This window comes from Aythya fuligula, chromosome 1 (assembly GCF_009819795.1).
Source record: "Aythya fuligula isolate bAytFul2 chromosome 1, bAytFul2.pri, whole genome shotgun sequence".
Taxonomy (NCBI): domain Eukaryota; kingdom Metazoa; phylum Chordata; class Aves; order Anseriformes; family Anatidae; genus Aythya; species Aythya fuligula.
The window spans coordinates 110,997,003-111,018,622 of NC_045559.1; the positions used below are offsets into that span (position 1 = coordinate 110,997,003).

At 35.7% G+C, this 21,620-nt stretch overlaps 1 protein-coding gene across 7 annotated transcripts in view; it reads left to right on the top strand.

Annotated features, from left to right (window-relative positions):
• ITSN1 (intersectin 1) overlaps positions 1-21,620 on the top strand; it is a 124,160-nt gene that overhangs the window by 43,667 nt on the left and 58,873 nt on the right. For 5 of the 7 annotated variants that reach the window (XM_032203002.1, XM_032203040.1, XM_032203018.1 and 2 more), the window contains 10 exons: positions 375-468; positions 1,429-1,529; positions 2,134-2,197; positions 4,404-4,541; positions 5,464-5,579; positions 9,008-9,270; positions 9,837-9,986; positions 10,161-10,301; positions 13,618-13,705; positions 13,872-14,023. In XM_032203002.1, the coding sequence (XP_032058893.1) occupies positions 375-468; positions 1,429-1,529; positions 2,134-2,197; positions 4,404-4,541; positions 5,464-5,579; positions 9,008-9,270; positions 9,837-9,986; positions 10,161-10,301; positions 13,618-13,705; positions 13,872-14,023 (1,307 nt within the window). The remainder of the gene's footprint in view (positions 1-374; positions 469-1,428; positions 1,530-2,133; positions 2,198-4,403; positions 4,542-5,463; positions 5,580-9,007; positions 9,271-9,836; positions 9,987-10,160; positions 10,302-13,617; positions 13,706-13,871; positions 14,024-21,620) is intronic. The other 2 variants (XM_032203010.1, XM_032203025.1) reach the window with 1 other exon arrangement.

A 21,620-nucleotide genomic window follows, 5' to 3' on the forward strand; every position in this document is an offset into this window, starting at 1 on the left:
AGCTACTTTATCTTATTTTAAAGAATGGTTTTGGATTAGGACTGTACTTTGGTTTAGCCCAATGTAATTGGTTAGCAAACTTGTTAAAAGAATGGACATGCTATGCTGTAACAGTCAGTCATGTTGAGCAACAGTGTGATAAATCAAGCTTGCCTGTAAACTGTTGACTAGAAATTGGTCTGTTGCTACCTATTTATAGCAATTGAGTTACTGCTATTTGTTGGTATTACTTTAAAATACTTAATACTTCTTCAAGGGATGCTATCAAAAGAACCATAATATTTTTTTTTACATTAAGAGCTAAATGAATGTAATTGAAATTATACAATTTAAAATTCTAGTACTAAAAAAGACATGCATTTTCTTATTTACAGCCACGTTGCCAAAGAGTTCTTCCTTTAGTAGATCTGGTCCTGGATCACAGCTAAACACAAAACTGCAAAAGGCACAATCATTTGATGTGGCCAGGTAAGTTGCTGGACAATGAGTATACGTTTGTATCTGGTTCCTCCTTGTTAGCAAAACAACTTCTCTAACAAAATTATTCTCTGAAATAGTATTTACTTGCAGAAATCAATTCCTGCTGAGATACTACTTCAGGATTTCATAGGATACTGTGGTTTTACAAGAAATGCCGATGAGTAAGGAACAATTGAAATATAATAGGCTCTTACAGTATGTGTTGATATAATTTGCAAGCTCTTGAAAACTTAATTTTTAGAAAAGCATATGATTCCATAAACATAATTTGCATTGTATACTACTGCACAGGCACTCTCCTGTTAGTGTGGAAACATAAGTAAAATTAGCAACTGTAGGGTTATTTTTTTAAAATAAATATATTTAATATATTAATTTTTTCACTGTCTGCTCAGTGGACCAGGGAAAATGGATTTGGTGGGTTCAGTTCAGTTTTTTCACTGTTGTTTGATTGGTATACTTTCAGAAATGCTTGTATATATATTTTTTTTTTCCCTGAAAAAAAAATACAAAGTTTGCATGTGCCTAAAGACAGAAAAACTACACTTACTGGTTTTCAGTATGAAGACTCGTCAGACTAGCAGTTAAAGACAGGGTAAAATAAGATATTACTTCCACTGACTATGCATTTCCTATCATATGTTTAGGTAAAAGCTTTTAGCTCCTCTAAACCGTTTAGGTTACTTAATTTCTCTGCTAGTAAAGGAAAAAACAGCAACAATCTTAGGCCCGTCATTCATCTTTTCCAAAAAACAGCTTCTAAGACATAACAAATGTTTTGAAATATGAAGTCAAAATTGTTGTGGTTCCGGGAATAGAAGGGAATATTTGGAAAAGAAACATTTCTGGATAAAACTTAATCTCCGTGCAGCACTTCATCCTGTTGTACATATCACTTCATGCTATTGAATGTAATACCCCTCATCTCTATCCCTTTTTTAATTCTAGTGTGCCTCCTGTGGCAGAGTGGGCTGTACCTCAGTCATCAAGACTGAAATACAGACAGCTGTTCAATAGCCATGATAAAACAATGAGTGGACACTTAACAGGTATTGAAACACTTATTGTTGTTTCCTTTTTTAACTGTAAAAGGTCAATTATAATAACATTCTAAGCACTGTTTAGATGGTAAGAAACTCTTCTCTCTCCAAGTTGTCACTGACAATATTTTTCTGTTCAAATTTCCCAATTCCTTAATGATCTCTGATATTTAGTATCCTTTTCTTACTTTCCAGTCCTGTACTGGGAAATGATTCTTGGAAAGGGTACAATGTCTTTTGTGAAATCTTCTGTAGCCATTTGTTATGTTCGACTCATCTATTGATGGGTGTTCCTATCCAGTTTCAGAAATAGAATAGAACAGTACTCTGGCTTAGTTCTGAGAGCATCTTTGCTTTTCATAGCTTTTTTTTTTTTTTTCTTTTTTTTTCTTTTCTTTTTGAGTGTTGTGGAGGACAAAAGGGTTATCTATTTTTTAGTGTTTTCTTCTTGAGGGGGCTAGGGATAGCAGTGTGTATAGCCCGTTCACAATGATAACATCTCGTTGGTGGTACCTATTTAACACCAACCTCTGCTTTTGCAATAACTACATGGCAATACAAGGAAAGGAGAAACATGCTTATATGCTTATTAACCCTTGTTTTAATTTGTTAGGTCCACAAGCAAGAACTATTCTTATGCAGTCAAGTTTACCCCAGGCTCAGCTGGCTACAATATGGTAAAGATAAATCTAATGATTTCTACACAACTGGAAACTGTACTTAAACCTCTATAGTGTATCTTGTTTTTTTTCTCCTCTTTTCAATCTCTCTCCAGTGATAAATCATTATATTTTGCTCTTTTGAATGTTTAACTTTATAAAACAAAGCCTGCACTCTGCACTGCCATGCCTTTATTAATATTACTCCACAAAACCAAAAAAGAATTTAGTTTACGTTATACCTATAGGTGTTTTATATGTTGGGTTTCAATTTTGGGGGGTTTCAGGCAGATCAAATGTTCAGCATTCTGCCTTCTACATCCTCAATCATATGTGATACAGCACCAGTGAAAGTTACACATTTGCACAGGTAGTACAAAAGGAAATTTAATCCAGAACCGTACTTTCTTTGGGGCTTGTCTGCATTTTACATGAATTTCTAATGCTTATTTTCAAGGATCTGGAGTTACGCACTTCAATTCATGAATTTTAGCAGTATGTGTCTTGGCTTCTCTTTTCCTTTCAAGTTCTTGTTTGCCAACATTTATTGTGCTCTTATGATCACACGGATTAGTCTCTCTTTTCCCTTATACTTTTGAGGGTCATATTTTCCTGTGTACTGTGTAATGTTTCTACTTCATTACTTGGTAGTACTTAGTTACCGTTGATTTATGGTTATCTTTGGTGACTTCTCAATGGCTTTCACACTGCTTCTGTACATTTTTAATTTCCAGTTTCTCTCTGCAAATTATTTCTAATTAACCTCTATAATTTAAAAGTCTTTCCTCAAACACCACTGTCAACAAAATAACCTGTCTGACTTCTGTTGTGTGAGGATGTCAACGATGTTGTCACTGTAGTGTGATGGTTATGTTGCACTTACTTGCTTTGCTAAGCACTGATGTTTTTGTTACATGAAAAAACAAACACTCTCTCCTCTGTTTCCTAACAAAGCTACTATAAGGAATAAATAGCAACCCGATCATCCAGCAGATGATTAGTCAGAAAATTCTCTGCTTGTTGCCAGTGCTTAAGTAGGTTGTGTGGGCAGGGGAATGACGTCAGCGTGCTCCAGGATCTAAACAAAGCTGTTGTAATTTTTGACATTCAGAACTGCCGGGTCTATTGAGATAAGGAATAGACTTTATGCCTTTGTTGGCCTAGGTATTGTTCCCTTTCCTGATTTTTATTCTCTGGCAGTGGTACCACTGGGGCAAGGCTTTTCAGTCTGTATTGGCCGTAGACTCACCTTGTTTTAAGAGTGGATTCACTGATTCATAGGCACACAAGATAAAGTACCGATGTTCAGCATGTCAGCTATTTTGTAACAGCTGTTTCGGGGACAAAGACGCGGACCCATACTGTTAGAGTAGCTGAATTATATCCTTGCATGCTCCATTTTCATTCTACATGTTGTTCCTGTGCCTCAGCTTGTTTCTGTGCCCCAGCCTGAGGAGCTCAGTAACACAGGTGTGGACCAAATGGGGCTGTCGTAGTCTTCTAAATTTAAATCCCATAAACAAAGTCCTGTACCTTGAGGAATCAAAAGCATAGATCAATTGCTCACCTTAGATTTTCACAGTATCATGAGACATTTTCCTTTAGGATTAGAGTCAGAAGCATGCTGGAGAAAAAAAGCTGATATTTAGGCTGTTAAATTTTGTCCAAAAGCACCCTAATATGAAGGCATTTTTGGACATTTCATGAACCTGTTGGAGCACTGGTTTTAGGCCATCCTGAGGCCTGACTGCATCATTTTTTTTCTGTATGCATGCCAATAAAATGTTTTTGTGCTTGTCTAGGCTAAAACATTAATGGTTTTGATTTTAATGCAAATGTTTGCCCAGGAATGCAAGAAGTAGACCAAATCAAAAACTTCTACACTTTCTTGAACAATATTGTGTAGCGGATGTTCACAAGGTATCCAAGAAAACTCCATTGATTAACATTATTTACATGGCTTATAGTACAGGCAGCACTCAAAAGCAAGAGAAGTAAAAACCATGGCTGTAACAATAGTTTCAAGGAAGACATGCAAGAGAAATATGGGAAATACTGATGCATTTGGTTTTTGCCTTTTATTTGTTTTAAAGAAGTAAAGTAGTGTGAAAAACTAATCGAAAAATGAATCAATTTGGAATTGAATATACCAAAATTGTGCTTTTTAATGGTGATTTTTAATCTTTAAGAATGTACTTATTTTTTGTATTTTTCCTTCAAAAAGGAATCTTTCAGATATTGATCAAGATGGAAAACTTACAGCTGAAGAGTTTATTCTGGCTATGCACTTAATTGATGTAGCTATGTCTGGTCAGCCACTGCCACCTGTACTGCCTCCAGAGTATATTCCACCTTCATTTAGGTAACTGGTTATAATTCTGGAATCTCACTCCTAAATTTTTGTTTCATTTGGGAAAGCTGTCCTGTGAGAGTAAAGGGCAAGAGACTGAAAAGTAACCCTCCTTGATTTCGTGCTGCGTAAAGGGCATTTTTTGGTTTTATTAGAAGAGCTGGATGCTGAAAATAGCTCTGTCACAAAAAGTCCTTGTAAGAATACAGTTTTTGTCAATGTTTTATGCTAATAGACCTTCCAAAACTTACTCAGTCTGGCTACTTGAATTTAAAGAGTCGTAGTTTAGGCTTATGTTTCTATACAGCAAATAAGATGTATTAGAATTCAAAACATGCCCTGCATTTACACTGTGGCAAATTCTGATGTTTTTTTAAACAGTTGTATCTGTGAATAGTGCTGAGTCAGTACTTCCATTTCTCTATTTCACTTTTCTTGGAGAAATGGGTAGGAAGACAGTTACAGCAATGAGAAAAATGTTTGCATATAGTGATAGCTTCATGTTCTTCAGGTATACTCTTGAAGATTACAATTTTTTGTTTCTTCTGTGTGGTGTCTTGTTTTCAGCTTGACTATAGTGAGCTCTTTCTCTCTCTTTGCAACTTTTGTTGTAGTTTAATTCCCTGTTTCCCCAGCTTCAGACTAGTCACAAGTAAGAGATCTTGGTGACAGAGTTGAACACATCTGTAAGCTGCATGATGCTGTGAACTTTGAACTAGGGTGCTTAGGTCACCAGTGTGTGCTGTTGGGACTTTGGGGGGTGCTGTTATTTTAATGGCAACTGCAGATTAAAATGCTCTGGACAACGCTGAGGGAGCATTAAATATCACTAAACATTACATCATTGCATTTAATTTATGATTTCATCATTAAATGATAAATTTGGCAGGCGTATGTTCTTTTAAGCAACTTGGAATTATCCTTTTGTTGACAGAAGAGTACGTTCTGGTAGTGGCATATCTGCTGTAAGTTCAGTATCTGTAGACCAAAGGTTACCAGAAGAACCAGCATTAGAAGAAGAACAGCAGCAACTGGAAAAGAAATTACCAGGTGAGCAAGCATAAATAGCGATGTGTTGTGTGCTGTTATCAGAGAGATCATCAGGTTATATTCTGGGAAGTTCTAATGACATGTTAAAAAATATTTTCTTTCCAAATGAGGTTTTGACATGACGGAGGTATAACCAAGACAATGCTTGGTCCAGCTAATTCCCGACTGTTGTATGATCCTTTGTTACTGACAACGGACATATGAACAGCTTTCAGGCTGCTTATCTTACGCACTCTCCATAGAGGCAGCACTTTGCAGCCCTATTACAGGACTATGGTGAAAACTTTTAGTACCTCCATCTTCTGACTTCGGTGTGGTATAGTTTGTCTTACATAGATACAGAGGCCTGTTTCACTGCAGTCTGCGTAGCAATATGCCAGTTTTATACAAGCTTTAGCAGCTCTGTTTAAAAAATTAAAATAAAAGAGAGAAGTATAAAGTGTCCTGGATGCTAAATGGCAGGAAACTTCTTTACACTTCTGACCACCCCCTCACACTTCTTTCTTTTATTCTGTTCTGTTCTGTTTTGTTCTGTTCTGTTCTATTCTATATACAGTGGAAGATGTAGCAATATGATAAATGTATACAGTGTGATAATAATGCTTTTCTGTTTTGTTCTAAACTCTTTTTTTTTTCTGATTAATTTTATTGATTCCTAACACTGTTTTGCCTCTTTGATCACAGCTTAGATCTTAGCCGATGTTTTCAGAAGACTGTCCACTGTAATGCCAACATCCTTACACAATATTAACTGCTTTTAGAGTCCATGACCATGTGTGTTTAGTTAGGATTATTTTCATTCTCCAAATGTGCTGCTCTGTATTCATTAATATTTCATTTTCCTCTGCTTCCTCATTGCCAGATCACTCAGTTTTGTGAGATTCTTCTAAAGCTCTTCACAGTCAGGTTTTTATTTTAATACCTTGAATATCTGGCCTCATCTCCAGAAGTTGTCTTGTTACTTTTCAATCTCTTCCAGACCATTGTTGCACACTGAACAGCACAATTGCTAGTAGAGATCTTTGAAGGAGGCTACTAAGAATCTTTCTGTCATTGTGAAAGTTGGTAATTTATTTCACCCCTTAATTCCAATCTTTTAACTGCTTGTTAATTCCCAAGGACTTTCTGTCTTTTTCCAACCCTTGTCTTTGGTTTGTATTTTATAACTAACTGCTGCTAGCAGTCTGCTGAGTAATTCCTGGCTGTAGAAGGATAAAGTGAGATAGCAGGGGCTGCTGAAGCAGACCTTAGTGAGGTCTCACAGTGATGTGTTTGGTCACAGGTGAGATACAACTCTCTTACACATTTTGAGGCGTAAGTCTCGTGCCCTTGGAATTACAGGATTTTGGGGTACAGTTTGTAATGCCAGGAAGGTCAACCACTGCCTTTGGCTTATTTTCTTTATTAGGCTTCAAAAAGACACAGGCATCCTTTTATTGACCTCATCTGCTTTGTCTTTCTTATTGATAACTTTCTTATTGATAAAATTGGGTGGGGACAGATCTCAGCCCTCTACTGTATTTGAGAGGCAGCTCTTTCCTGCATTGGCTTTTCCGCATGGTGTCACGTGTAGTCATGCATACTAACTCTTTGTGTATTGTAGCCTCTGCTACTTTGACCAGCATGGGATTAGACTGACTGGATTATAGCTTTCAAGATCATCACACTGTCTTTTCTTAGTGACTGGTGTTGCATTTGTCCTCTTCTAGATGCACTGAGGCTGATTAAAGGATGGATTGCACAGCCAAGCTAGTGATCACAGGATCACAAAATAGTTGAGGTGGGAAGTGACCTCTGTAGGTCATCTGGTCCAAACCCCTGCTCAGATGGGGCCACCTCTTGTAGTTCATGAATTTTGTATATGAACTATGGATTAGTATTGTCTGGGTTTGGCAACCTGTTACTCTTCATTTTCTTGGTTTTATTTTTGTTCTAAAGCCATTTGTTTCCAGTTTCAGAATAACTAGACTGTATAAACCTTTTATTGTATTTGATGTGTAGATTTTCCACTATAAAGACCACTCATATAGTGAATAACTTCTGGATCCTTCATTGGTTTTGCTAAATCTGACTTTTTTTTTTTTTTTTTTTTCTCTTGAGGAACGCAATTGAAAGAATTTTTGTTGCTGTTTTCTTGAACCTTCAGAAGCTATCCCATAAACATAGTAACACAAGCCAATAGCTACTAATTTCATTTAATGTGCTAGAAGTTGGTCTCATCTGTTTTCATACTTTGTTACCTCTAGTAGCTACCTTGATTTTGTTGAATAATCATACTTTCTTGTTGGGCAGTCTTTTTAGGGTTTGGTTTTTCATCTTGGTGGTATATGCTTTCTTTGAGCCTTTAAGGCAATGCTTAAGCAATGCTGATGCTGCTGGCAAGCTTTTTGTCCTTTTCTTTTTATCGACTTCCTTGACATAAATATAAATATATGTTTTTTCCTTTTTGCTTGGTTTCCTAAATTGATGGGGGCTATTCTCTATCTTATCAGTCTTTATTTTAATATTCTTTGAATCTGGTGGCTAATTTTAAACATTGAAGTGATTAAATTTCTTCTTCTGTGAAAATTTGTGATTGGCAGTAAGAAAGACTTACTGACTTAAGAAAAGATAAAAATTCAACTGGTTGGGCAGATGTCAGCCCAACATGTCAAACACTTGGTGCATGCACACTTTGAAGTGAACATGTACTGTCTCTTGATTTGACTTGCATGCCAAAAAGGTACATGTTGGGCGTGAGCGAAGAGAAATACAGAATATGAGGTATGGGAATGGGACACAGAGAGTAGGAAAAGAAACTGAAGGTGATTTGGAGGGAATAATTTGGAGGAACTGTGTGAGAGAGGTCTGGAGCATTGAATAGGGATAATGCCCGATATTACAGAAGAATGTCAGGGAACCTGTGCTGGAACTGAGGGTGTTGTTTTAGGACAACAAAAGATTAGGGTGTGAATCTGCAGGAATCTAGTCTTTCTGAGTTCTTGTCAAGAACTTAAGTAAGCTGTTTCTTTTCCTGACAGTAATGAGTGATCTTATGAGAATATCAAGTTTGAATAAGTTCTGGTCATTTGCATAATGGCTTTTTGATAATATCTTCAGCTGAACTCTTTTCCTTACTTGTAGTAATCAAAGTGATGGTTCTTGTGCTGTTACTATTATGAAATGTGTGGAGGAACTCCAGCACACTCAGGAATGTGAACTGAAATTCACACCGTAGTTTCCTTAGGATGTGGGCTTAGGGAAAACTACGATATAAATGCTAATGATAAAACCTGCATTACCTGTAGAGCTATACTATCAGTATATTAGAGAGCTCTTTCTAGTCCTGTTGGAAGATTGTATCACTTTGATTCAACATAAATGGAAGGTTTTATTAAATTACTAGCAAAGTTTAATTCTCCTTTACCCCATGTTTCTACACACTAAAGTTACGTTTGAAGATAAAAAACGCGAGAACTTTGAACGTGGCAATCTAGAACTTGAAAAACGGAGGCAGGCTCTCCTGGAACAGCAACGCAAAGAACAAGAGCGTCTAGCACAGCTGGAACGGGCAGAGCAGGAAAGGAAAGAACGTGAGCGGCAGGAGCAAGAGCGGAAAAGACAACTGGAGCTAGAGAAACAGTTGGAAAAACAGCGGGAATTGGAACGGCAGAGGGAAGAGGAAAGGAGGAAAGAAATAGAAAGAAGAGAGGTAACCAATTGGATAAAAGGAAGGTGGCTAAGTCATTGAGATCTGTGTTTGTTTAGAACAGAATAGAATATATATACTAAATATTTTGTCATCTTTATTTTTAGTAAGTAAATGTTCAAGCAATACACTTAAATTTTGGGGTTTTTGAAAGTGAGGAAATAGTTGTCAATCTCTTTCTTAATTTTTCAAGTGTAAAGCTGGAGAATGCCAGATGTTGGAGAGAGATTTGATGTTAGTTTGGAGGATTCTTGAAGTCTTAATGTGAAACAACATATTAAATCAGAAAATTGGATCTTGGAAAACTTACTAAAATGGAATGGTATTCTGTTTAGTTGCATATCCACTCTACAGTGAAGCAATAGTACTTTTAAGTGAGCATTTAAACAATTGAGCAATTTCTGTGCTTAAATAGGGAGGTGCATACTTATTCCACTGTTTAGCAGCATGTTTATATTAATATTTTAATTATAACTTAGAATATGAATATCAGTGGTTAGAATAGTTTCTCAAAACAGATCTTTCATATTTTTGTTGTTGTTGTTTTCTTCTTTGGTTAAATGCTGAAGGCTGCAAAACGGGAACTTGAGAGGCAAAGGCAACTTGAGTGGGAACGTAATCGTCGGCAAGAACTACTAAATCAAAGAAACAAAGAACAAGAGGACATAGTTGTTCTAAAAGCAAAGAAGAAGACCTTAGAATTTGAGCTGGAAGCCCTAGTAAGTGATCGTATTGCAGATAAAACACACAAGTATGGTAATGCCTGTGATAAGGTCCTATTTGTTTTCTATAATCTCAACTTTTAATTGTGGAATTGAAGTACTTTCTAGATCTTGATTTGTGTGACAAAGCATTCTGGTAAAACAAAGAAATCTTTGTCTTTTTATCTAAAGAATGATAAAAAAAATCAGTTGGAGGGGAAGCTTCAGGATATCAGATGTCGGCTGTCTACCCAAAGACAAGAAATTGAGAGTACAAATAAATCTAGAGAACTGAGAATTGCAGAAATTACCCATCTGCAACAGCAGCTACAGGTGAGAAAATATTCTCTGATTTTGTTCTTAGCTTTGTGCTTTGACCTCTTTAACTACATCAATATCCCAAGTGAACTTGACACAAAATACATGTTGTTTCTTGTATGTGAGCAATTGCTGTAGATACTTTGTCCCTTAAAGTTTCTGTTCTTCAGTGATGTAAGAAGTGCTTCCTACACTTCAGGGTATAGCTGTGATTACCACTTCCTCCTCATGGAATCCTCTTGTGCAGAATAGTAAATAAATTGTTTAGCTGAAGATGGTTTTGGGGACAAGGAGAATCAAATTTTGTGACATTTTTATTGCATTAACTTCTGTTTCTGTGCTGAAAGAAATTACCTCTGTAAAGTGACTTGATGATCCTTTTATTTTTTATTATAAGATAATGAACTTTCAAAACTGAAGTTACTAGTCAAACCAGTTAGTTCTTAGCCTAATCCTAGCATTCTTCTTTCCTGCTTCTCTATCTAAAATTCTCTGCCAAATTGAAGATGGGACTGATTTGATGTCTGCTTTGAGTGAAAATGTTCTGTGCACTTTGTAAGGGTTTCTAGATAAGCTGATAAAGGCATCTAGATGGATAAGGGATTTTTCTGTTTATTAGATATTTTATATTGCTTGAAGTTAATTCTTGACCAGTAATAGGGGCTCTCTGTGCTTCTGTACCATTTCAAAGAGGATCTTGCACTTATATTATAAGGCCTTAAAAGTAAAGACTGTCTGAAAACCCAATCCTACTGTTCCATTTCAACTTTCTAAATGTAATCAATAAGGTACATCCATTTGAACAAAAACAGCACTTGAGAAATTAATTTCTGTTTGTTTGTTTTAAGCATGCATATTTTTGGACTATTTTTCTTATTTCATAAAACATCTTTCATTTCTATTGAAGTTTTGTGTACACTGTTACACCTGCCAAGAGAAAGATATCTTTTTTGGCAGCAGCTTGATCTGAAGAGTAGAATTTAGGGGTCATATTCTTGCACAGTGTTTTTGTCCACTTAATACAAACAAGGAATGCTACTATGAGAAACTTGTGACATTAAGAACTGCAATAGTTAGCTTAAAATCACTTTTTGGTTTACCAAAATTATGATCCTGGAAAGAAGTACTACTAGTTAGTAGAAAACTAACTAAAAGTAAAGTAAAAATTTTTATCTGAGGAGAACCTAAAAGAGGGGATAGCTTTTTCCTGAAACAAAGATGAGTATCTCAAATATCCTCTAAATTTTACTATCTGATTTGTAGAGGAAAGAGTAAAATGCTATGTGACTTTTTTAAAAGGCGCTTTGATCCTTTAAACTCTCCAGTAGATGAAGAGTCAATATCATCAATTCTCTTTGTAAGATATTATATCTTTACCTGGAAATACTTCAGTTTAATACATCTGGCACTTGATGTGGAAAGTGAGTTAATTAAAATAAGTAATTATTCTTTAACCTGTTAATTAGTTTCAAGATGGAATTTGATTAAAATTTTGGAAGAAATCGTATAACAATTTATACTGGGTGATGAAAATTTGTGGTAGTTATGTAAATCTGTGCTATCTGGTAGAGTGGTGTTTCCAGGTGTGTTTGGAAGGATCCTGCCTTCCAGACACCTTAACTGTATGTGTCTGAACCATGTTTATACTGTCTGCAGGGCTTCTGCTAGTTACCTGGAGAGTTTATTGCCTCCTTGATGAATAATTTGGCTCCCAAGTAACTTGGCTTTCCTCAGAATCACTGGGAGCAGGGTATGTGGTTGAGACTTATGATGAATTAGTGGTATCTCACTTTCTCATATGACCTTTTGCTCAGGGCACAGAGTTAGAAGAATTTTCCCTCATTGGATGAATGGGAACTTTTTTCTGTTTGTTTGTATTGGTGGTTTGTTGGGAACAAGGCAGGCCTCCTCAGGCAGATAATTTGAAAATTCTACATTATATATTGCTGTTTCTCTTTGGTTTCTACATAGGGAGTAATAGACCCATTACAGGAGTATCTGTCCTTCATGATATCGTTGAGGAGCTGAAAATGATCTACTCATGCTATGGGCAGTACAGCTGAACAGTGTAACCTCTAATAGTAACATGCATAGCTTATCTTAATTTTTATACTAAATGAATTTATAAAGTCCTTGACCCTGCTGTGCTACCTAAGTATGTCTTCAGAAACCTAAGAGATTAGAGTTGTCTGTGGTCATAAGCATATGGTATGAGCCACAAACAGGAGGCTCAGTCAAAGACTGCCATGAGCAAAGTAGGACAACTGTGAAGTCATGTCACTACAGTCAAGCTTGTGTTCTTGTAAGAAAAATAAAAAACTTTTCATGGGACTCACTCCGGTATTGAGTGGTTAGTGGTTTGCTTTTAGGATTGTATTATTTCATTTACAGTCGTTTGTGACAAATTGAAATTATCAGAGGTTCCTCAGAAGCCTGCAATTCAGGGTAGCAGCTGAAATAAATTACTTAGTTTGTCTGAAAAATGAGTTGTTGACACTTGGACAGCTTTATAAAATAAGCTGTTTCACATCATGCTTCTAGAATTTGTTTTGACAACTTGAAGTTGGAGGCCAAGGTGTCTGAAAGGTATATGAAGTAGCACTTCATCCTCCAGAAAGAGCAGGGAATATAAATGATCCACCAAAGGAGGAATTTCTCATCTGCAGTGTCTCCTGTAATTTATCAGTGCAAAATCGTATGAATGTTTGTTGAAATTGAGAGAAGACATAATCCTCTTTCAGGAGTACTAAATATAGAGATCTAGGAATCACATGTTCTCATCTATCAGAGTTTGTGTGACATTGTTTTTGGCCATAATGTATTCCTTTAAAGTGAGAGCTTTTTATTTTCTTTTCTTTAAATAAACTGAAAATATTTGTGTTTTATTCTTATCAAAGTTGATGTTTATTTATTAAAGTGAGAAATAAACTGTTAATAAGTGCTTGTTTTAACATATCCTGAAATCTATGTTTGTCTTTTTATGTCCTGAATTTCAATTAATTCCAAGCCAATTTGCATATTTAATGGGAATCGGTTCTCAACTATGCAGCTTAAATTTGATATGCCTACTTTTTTGTACTCAAAAAAAAAAAAAACCAACACAACACAACAAACACAAAAGGAGGCAGGACAAACTGGCAGAGAACTGTTTCTGAGTGGTCATACCACACAGACAGTGCTTCTATAATAGCAATAATAAATGGTTTACTCTGTGGAAAAGTAAAGAGTTATTTCAGAAGAAATGAAAATGAGAGGTCTTATGGCTAAGGTCATCACTCACCTTTTCTGTTTTTTTCTTGTCTTGTTTTCTCTCTCCTTGTCCTCTATTCAGGAATCTCAGCAGATGCTTGGAAGATTGATTCCAGAAAAGCAATTGCTTAATGATCAACTGAAGCAAGTTCAACAGAACAGTTTGCATAGTAGGTGTATTTTTTTGTGTATGTATACATTAGTTAGTAAAAGCCACGATGTTGCAATGCACAGCGTACTTTGTAATATTTTGGTATGTTTCAAGATGTGTTTTGAAAAATGTTGCTTTCTGTGACATAAAATTCTCCATGTAAGAAAATATTTATTTCACAATATGTTTAAAAACAGGAGATTCTCTTCTTACTATCAAAAGAGCCTTAGAAGCCAAGGAGCTAGCCCGTCAACAGCTTCGAGACCAGCTAGATGAAGTAGAAAAAGAAACCAGATCTAAACTTCAGGAAATTGATATATTCAATAATCAACTCAAGGTAACCCTAGACTTTTTTGATGCTTACTTCTAAATGTTCAATTAATCATTTTCTAACTTGATTATGGAGAAATATATTGAACTGAAATGATTGATTTAGAATGTCAGTGTTGACAACATTCTGAAATCTATCATTTGTATTTCTAAAGAAAATACTACTGAGCATTCAAAGAGTTTGAATCAAGTTAATCTGCAGAATTTACTTAAGAATATATTTGAGGTCTGATTCCAGATCTATTATTACAAGTATTAAATTGCCAGTTTATGCCCTTTTGCATCAAAGAAGTGCAAGACTATATATCAAATCTGCTGGACATCAAATCTGCTGGAATCAGTACTTCAAATCTTACAGTGACTTAAGACTTCCTACTGACACACAGAGTTTTTTATCTGCTGTTCATAAGCTCATGGTTGTTTCTGAATGTAGCTGTCTGTTGTTTGTGGTTTCATGCTTTATTGATCAGTCTTTTGTTGAAGCTGTGTGCTTTTGTTTATTTCTGCACAAGGAAATAACAGAAATTGCAAAAGTCAGTAGAGGAAGTGTTATTTGGAGAGGTTATAAATCAGTCTGCAGTTACAACCTTTTAATAGTGTTTTTTTTCTTTCTTGTAATAAAATATTCTAACATCTAAGTACTTTATCTGCTAATTTAACTGATGGTTTCTTGTGAAAACTGACTAGTAAAATACTCAATTTCCTGCAAGATATAAAAAGTTGTGCTACAGGTATTTAGAAGGAAAAGCACAATGATCAATACATTAAAGTTTCTGTAGTCCTTTTGAAATTAGATCAGCTATGACTATATCATGTGCTTTAGAAAGGAAGGTGTATTGGAAGTTAAGCAACAAATACCTGCTTTCAATACTAAAATTACTAATAACTATAAGAAAAATAAAAAACTGTAGACCATACCAATAGCAGGGAAGGAAGCAGAAAGGGATAATCTCCGGAGAGTCATACCAAACATAAAACCAAACTAAATATTCAATTAACTTTAAAAGGAAACAGAACAGTTTACCTTATTTGCATTTCCTCTATCTCTCTGGGCACATTATAACACATTCTGCTTTTTGTGTGTGTTTTTCTTTTTAACGGAGTCCTTTTGAACCAATTTGAAGATCAAAGAATATTTGTTCTAAAATTAGTGTCAGTACTTGGTTTGTTCATAGGTGACCCAAACAGTTTATAAATGGGCAGAGAGGGGGGTGAATAATCTTAGTCCCATGACATAAAAAAAAAACCAAACAACTACTTAAATTTATTTTTTAAAATACTGAAGGGCTCAACAAATAACAAGCTAATGATTAAAAACTGAAAATTCACATTAAACAAAGACATTGGTTTATCAGAATGTCTGCCATCTGTCTTAGAATACATCATCTAATGGTAAGCTATTTTGCAGCTTAAGGGGAAAATTAATTTCTGTGTTCAAATCTTAGTTATCACTTTATATGCTGAGAATTAGTCACGAGGACAGTTTTTAGGATAACTTCAGCAGCCTTTCTTAAACTGAGGATATCCTGTTCTCGATTTCACAATATGTAGACACAGTGCTTGACAGGAAGACCATTTTGTGATGCTGAATGTTAGTATTTTTGCCTTGCTGCAGTTTTCTGTGTTTGCTTGAAGAGAAGAGTTTAAGAAGCAAAAATGAGGCAGTGGGGCAGTTGTACTAATGAAACCGGGAGGTGGGAACAGAGGGAGTTGTATCTTCTCCCTTTTGTCATTTCACTAGATGTGCAAGATGCATTTTTGAAGGCCTGGATGTCTTTTTTGCTAGGTTTAAATATCTGCAAAGATGTGCCTTTTCCTGGGTTTAGCATAGGGTGATTGTGGCAATCCCATTGGAAGAGAAGCTGCTTGGAAGATCCTGTGTGTACAGCAGTAGTTGAATGGCCATTATCCTTGTGGAGGAAGTTTTCAGAACACCTTGCATGTGAGACTTTGTGCGCAAAGTTAGTGAAAGATTTCCTGAAACTCTTAGTTTTGGTAGGGTTTCTGTGAAGTGGAAGTTCTGTCCTGAAATGAAGCCAGAACACAACTATGCCTTAGATAATAATGGTGCTCAACACAAAGGAGTCCAGGAACTGGAATAATTCTTTTAATCTAAACAGTCAAAAACCTGTGACAACTTTAAGAAGCTGCCATTGGAAAGATGGCTTTTTTTTTTCTATTTGGTAATAATTTCCCCAACTAACAGAAGAATGTCTTGTTTGCTTATTTAGTAGTAACAGCACATAAGTATAACAGGTTAATTTGGTGCTAAAATATCTTGCAATTTGTATAGTTATCAGTCAACTGTACAGTGCTCACATTGAAATGTAAATCCTTTTCACATAATATATCAAAAATTCAACCATATCTGAGCTCTAAATATAATAAGGGCTTCTTTAACTTCAAAACTAAAGGGAAATATGTACAAATGGGACACACTTAAAGATTTATCTTAAAAATGTCTTTCTATTAAATGAATAAAATTTAATCTCCATTTTTAATTAAGGCTGTTCCTAAATTATCTGGTAGTTTTTAATTCATAGGCCATTTCTATGGTGATCTACCCTTCCTTTGTTGCCCTAATATATAACTGAGATGCACGCTGGATGGGGTAGCTGTTAGAACAGCAACACCCAAATTGATGCTGCCTTGGGCAGCTGTTGTTCTCTGTCGAGTAATAGAGAGGCACTGGTGCTCACCTTGTTTTCTATAATACAGCTGACTTCTGGTCTAGTAGCAGAATGATGTGGTATTTTTTGTGAATTCCCAGAGTTCCTACTGCTCTCTGAGAACATATGCCAAGCTAACTTACTAGTTTTGATGAAATGCTTGAAGAGACAGTAAAATTGACAGCAACATGGAACCATGACCTTTTGTTATCATTGCTGAGATCTATTCCTCATGTTTTGGCTATGAATATCTGTTCTATTATCTTCCATGTGAATACACCACTTAAATTTTGCAACACTATGATTAATTCTCTTAAAACAGATAACACTTGATCCACCGGTATCTGATAAATATGTTGAGATAGTGCAAGTTAAAGTGAACAGTTTAACTAGTGTCTAGCGTGCCTTTTTGTTGATGTGACTGTAAGGCTTACTTGATGTTCTAAGGTATTTTAGGTTACAGGTCAACTTTTTAACATATCAGATACAGTGGGTTGCACTGCATTTGCCTCCATATTACAATTCTATGTTCTGCAGTAAGTGAATATACAAAACTGATGTTAAATTACCTCCTATTTGCTTCTTGTCTTAATAGCATATACAAGTGACTAGGGAGATAATTGAAAGTTTGTTTTTTTTTGCTTTTTTTTTTTTTTTCTCAGTTAATCTTTTTTCATCCTTCCAAAGCAACTGATTTAAATTTCTTCCCATTAATCCTTTAGATCTCAAATACTTCAGTTACTTCTTTTTCAAGTTAACATCTCAAGAGTTTGAAACGTTCATAGAATCGCTTACTTTTCAAAAACTTTCTGGAGCTTGAATTATTATTAATGTTTCAAAGGAGGTAGATCCAGGTATCTCTATTGAATATCTGTAGCTAGAGCCACATGGTTTGAGCTAACTGGTAGTTCTTAGAATTACCTGGCTTCTAGGGTGCCACTGTGGCCACAAAGTCTAAAAGTCTAAAGTCTAAAGCCACAAAATTGACCAAGTGTACTTGTTTGGCAAAGAAATAGGCACCTTAGCTTGGAGCTTGTCAGATATCTCTTAAAATCCTATTTGAGGTATTTTATCAAAGAATATAATAGTCTTGTGGGTTGCGATGTATTTGACTACAGAATAAGTGACTGAGTTTGTAACAAGGTTGAAAATTAGGTCCTTAATTAAGTTCAAGGAGTCTAACTTTCAGTACTCTTTAAAATCCTAGCCTAGAAAGCTAATAACTAAAACTGATACAGGTACTAGTAAAATGTAACCAGACACTTGTTTTTTCTATATAAAATAATTTTGTATAATAGAAGGCTTTACGTTAGGTTTCCTGTTTGTGTATATATAGCTCTCCTATAATTTACCTTTAAAAATTCTACACTCAGTGTGAATTCACGTTTAAATTTTGCAATGGTCAGTCATTACACAGTCAAATAAAACTATTAAAATGGTTCTTAATATAGTTTTATGAAATAACCAAGCAGTTATTTCATACAGCATTAAAGAATCATGTATTTGGAGCTTATCTGAGTTACTGCACAGGAGAAAACAACTAAATGAGTGTTTCTGAAATATGTTAACCTTGCTGAGAAGCTGTTCTCAGTGCCTGGAAAAAGTGGTGAACGGCTAGAATCAAGTTCTTAAACATGTCTTACATTTTGTGTCATGTTCCAGTTGTTGTCAGTCCCTGTCTAGTCAGTGTGCACTGGACAAGTCTTGCATATGAATGCCTGTTTACATTTGAGCATTTCTTTCTTCCAGTCAGTGGCAATGGAAGACGCAATGCTGCAGTGCCTGGCAGTTCTCCTGGGCTGCGTCAACTACTTAGACTCCTTTCTAAAGGTCTCCATGCCATACTCAGGCAGTACACAACTATCTCAATCTGAGTGATGAACCTCCTCCAGTTATGTGCTTCACTTTACCAGATTTGTTTACAGATGAGTGTGCAGTGTTTAACTAAGTTAGTATTTAATGAAAGGTGCTAGCACTAAAGCATAACCAAAGAGAAGAGTTTTTGTAATCTTATTTATCTAATCCTTGGTGTTTAAATGAGGAGTGTGCCTTGATTTAGAACCTGGGCAAGGTACTAGCTAGTTATTTTTGTCTTTTGCATATCTTGACACTTCAAGATTTTAAATTAATTGCCTATTTTGGTCATCATCAGAATTTTAAAATGTAAATGAAAAAAACATTAATATTAAGCATTCCTACACAACACTGTAATTTGTGATTCCAGGTATGAGGGAGATGGCAATACATTCCCTTTATGAAATCCCCCATAACTATTATATGGGGCTAAAGGAGGAACTCTCTCTGTCCAGGACAGAAGAGGTGCTTTGGGGTCTGGGGAATTGGGTAGAAGAGTATTGCTGTGGGAAAGCCTCAGTGAGCACAGAACTGTAGGGTTCTTTCCTCTGGGATCAAATGCTCTGGTTTGTCTCAAGAGAAGATTTGATGGAAACCTTGTGCTGTAATCCTTGAAGAGTGTTCTAAGTTGTCCTGTCTTTCTGTCAGAGGGCAAAATTTGGGCTTAAACGATTAAATTTTTGAAGTTAAGGTTTTCATATCAATATCACTTGTCTGTATATAGTGAATATTATTCTGCTGTATGAAATTAATATTTTAACTCGTATTCAATATTATGTGGGTACCTAAATGTGATTATTGTAACATCTCAAAATTATTTTTATACTTGTTAGTCTGTTTGTGAATTAAGAGGAAAGGTAACGATTTCTCTCTGCTTTTAGACTAAGACATTCTTTGTCCTGCACACCAGAAACAAGCAAAGCGTTCTTATGTCTTCAGAGTTACGATGCACGATTTGTACAACTTCTAAGTTGCTTGTGTGTGTAAAGGATGAGCGTAGGACTGTGCTGAATATTCAGCTGGCAAATGTTTTGTTCTGTTGACTGTTGAAGTGTTACTATAATTCTGTTCAGTTGGTGTCCTGCAGCACTGTGGGAGATGGTGATTCTTTCTTCCCCCATCCTCCCACTGGTACTTGGCAAAGCAACAGAGCATCTATCTGCTGCATGAGATACCAATCAAATCTTTATTTCCTCCTACTTGATGCAAGGAAGGATATTTTTTGCATTTTTACCTCCAAAATACTCCATCTAGTGCTAGGTGTGTTAGCTAGGTTGGATTTTCTTAACTGTTACAGGTATGTCATGCAGAAAATCTCTGCACAAAATACTGAACTAGCAGACTGGCTTAACTGGGAAGGAATAATGTGTAAAAAAGTCTGTGGAAAACTGTATAAAATACTGAACTAATATATTGGCTGAGCTGAAAGGGAATAATGTGTTAAAAAGTCTATGGGAAACTTTATAAAACTGTCACCTGAGATCCTAACTTAGCTGAGCATACATATAAAATGACAAAAAAAGGAAAAATAAAATTAATTATTTGGACTGAAGTTAATGATCTTGCTGTATGTACTCAATATGAGAAATTATTTGCTTCAGACAGCCATGGAGACACGGTTCATAGCTAGAACCTTCTCAGTTTCCTATTTGGCACTAGAAGTGGTATATATTGTACGTTCAGTAGTGAGATAAACTTGTCTAAACTGTAATTAAAATATAAAGTTCAGGCTAGCCTTGCAGTTAGACACCTAGTGGAAGTAAATAGTGTTTGGTGTGTACTAGGCACTGCTTTGGTCTTGCAAATTCTTGCATGTTTTTATGTATTTGAGATTTGAGGATGCTTTTCTGAATGGGGGAAAATACCAGTTGTTTTTGAATTAGAGGATTTGAATTCCTCCTGGTTCTGCGAGCATAGGTGAACCAAATCATTCTTTTTAGTGTACAAATTTCTTGTTAAAAAGTAAACCAAGCTCACGTTTTTTTCATCTGGGTTATCACAGATTTTGTGTTTTGTTTTCATTTAGCTAAGATAGCCTTCATACCCTTGAAGAATGTTAGTTCCTCTTTCTTTGCCGTATCTTTGTGATAACTCCTATTTAATTGCTCATGCAGCAGAGTTTGAGAAAAAGATGCAAAGGGGAAGAAAAAACAAACCTAGAAAGTGCTTTTGTCTAAATAACTTTTGCAAGTAACAGTAGGTTGTCTTCAGTGTTGCTTTATTAGAAATACGTGACTACCTCAGGTCTCTCTGATCTCCTCAAGCAGAGTTTTCCTTTGTCTCATCAGCCAGGACTCAGAAACTTGAGCTTCTTGGCATACAGGTTAAGGGACGGCAGGGGAATGGAAGTGAAGGAAAACAAGAGCAAGGAGAACACCACAGGATTTCTAGACTGAAGGCTGTGCTAAAGTTGAACTAAATGTAGGAGTCAGCAACCTGTGCTTTGGGTAGCAGTCTCCTTATCCAGAAAGAGAAACAGCTAGTTAAAATCATGAATACCACTCAGGATACTTGATACTTCACAGCACTAGTATTTTGAGCTTCAAGAGCTTTGTAGAGACTTTGTTTTGCACGTGTGGAGAGTTCTGTAATATACAGAAATTCATAATACCGTTGAAAGCTGTTTTCCATATGGCAAACTGGGCCATTTTCTAACCTATATCCTTTCAGATAAATGCTTGCAAATCACTGAACTGCTAGTGTATTTGTGGTTGTATAGTTGTCCTTTGCACTTGTACATATTTTTTATATAAATGAGGGTTTGAGTGATCATACAAAGAAGATGGTGACTATGATTCCTTCAGAGAAACTAATTGGAACCAAGGGTCAAATCCTTTGTACCTCAATATATTACAAGTGTAACAATATTAAAGAAGCTGAGTTCATAACATACAGTTATTGGAAAAGACTTCTTACTATAGTTAACGTTACAGAAAAGTCTGGTGCAGGCCACATGTAGCTCCAGCAGCAGTTGTCCAACTGTGTGTTCACTGAAATATCCTAATCCCTTTATTTGCTCATTGTTCTTCATGGGCCAGCTACTAAGAAACCATTATGTTGAATATTGCTAATGCTTTGCCC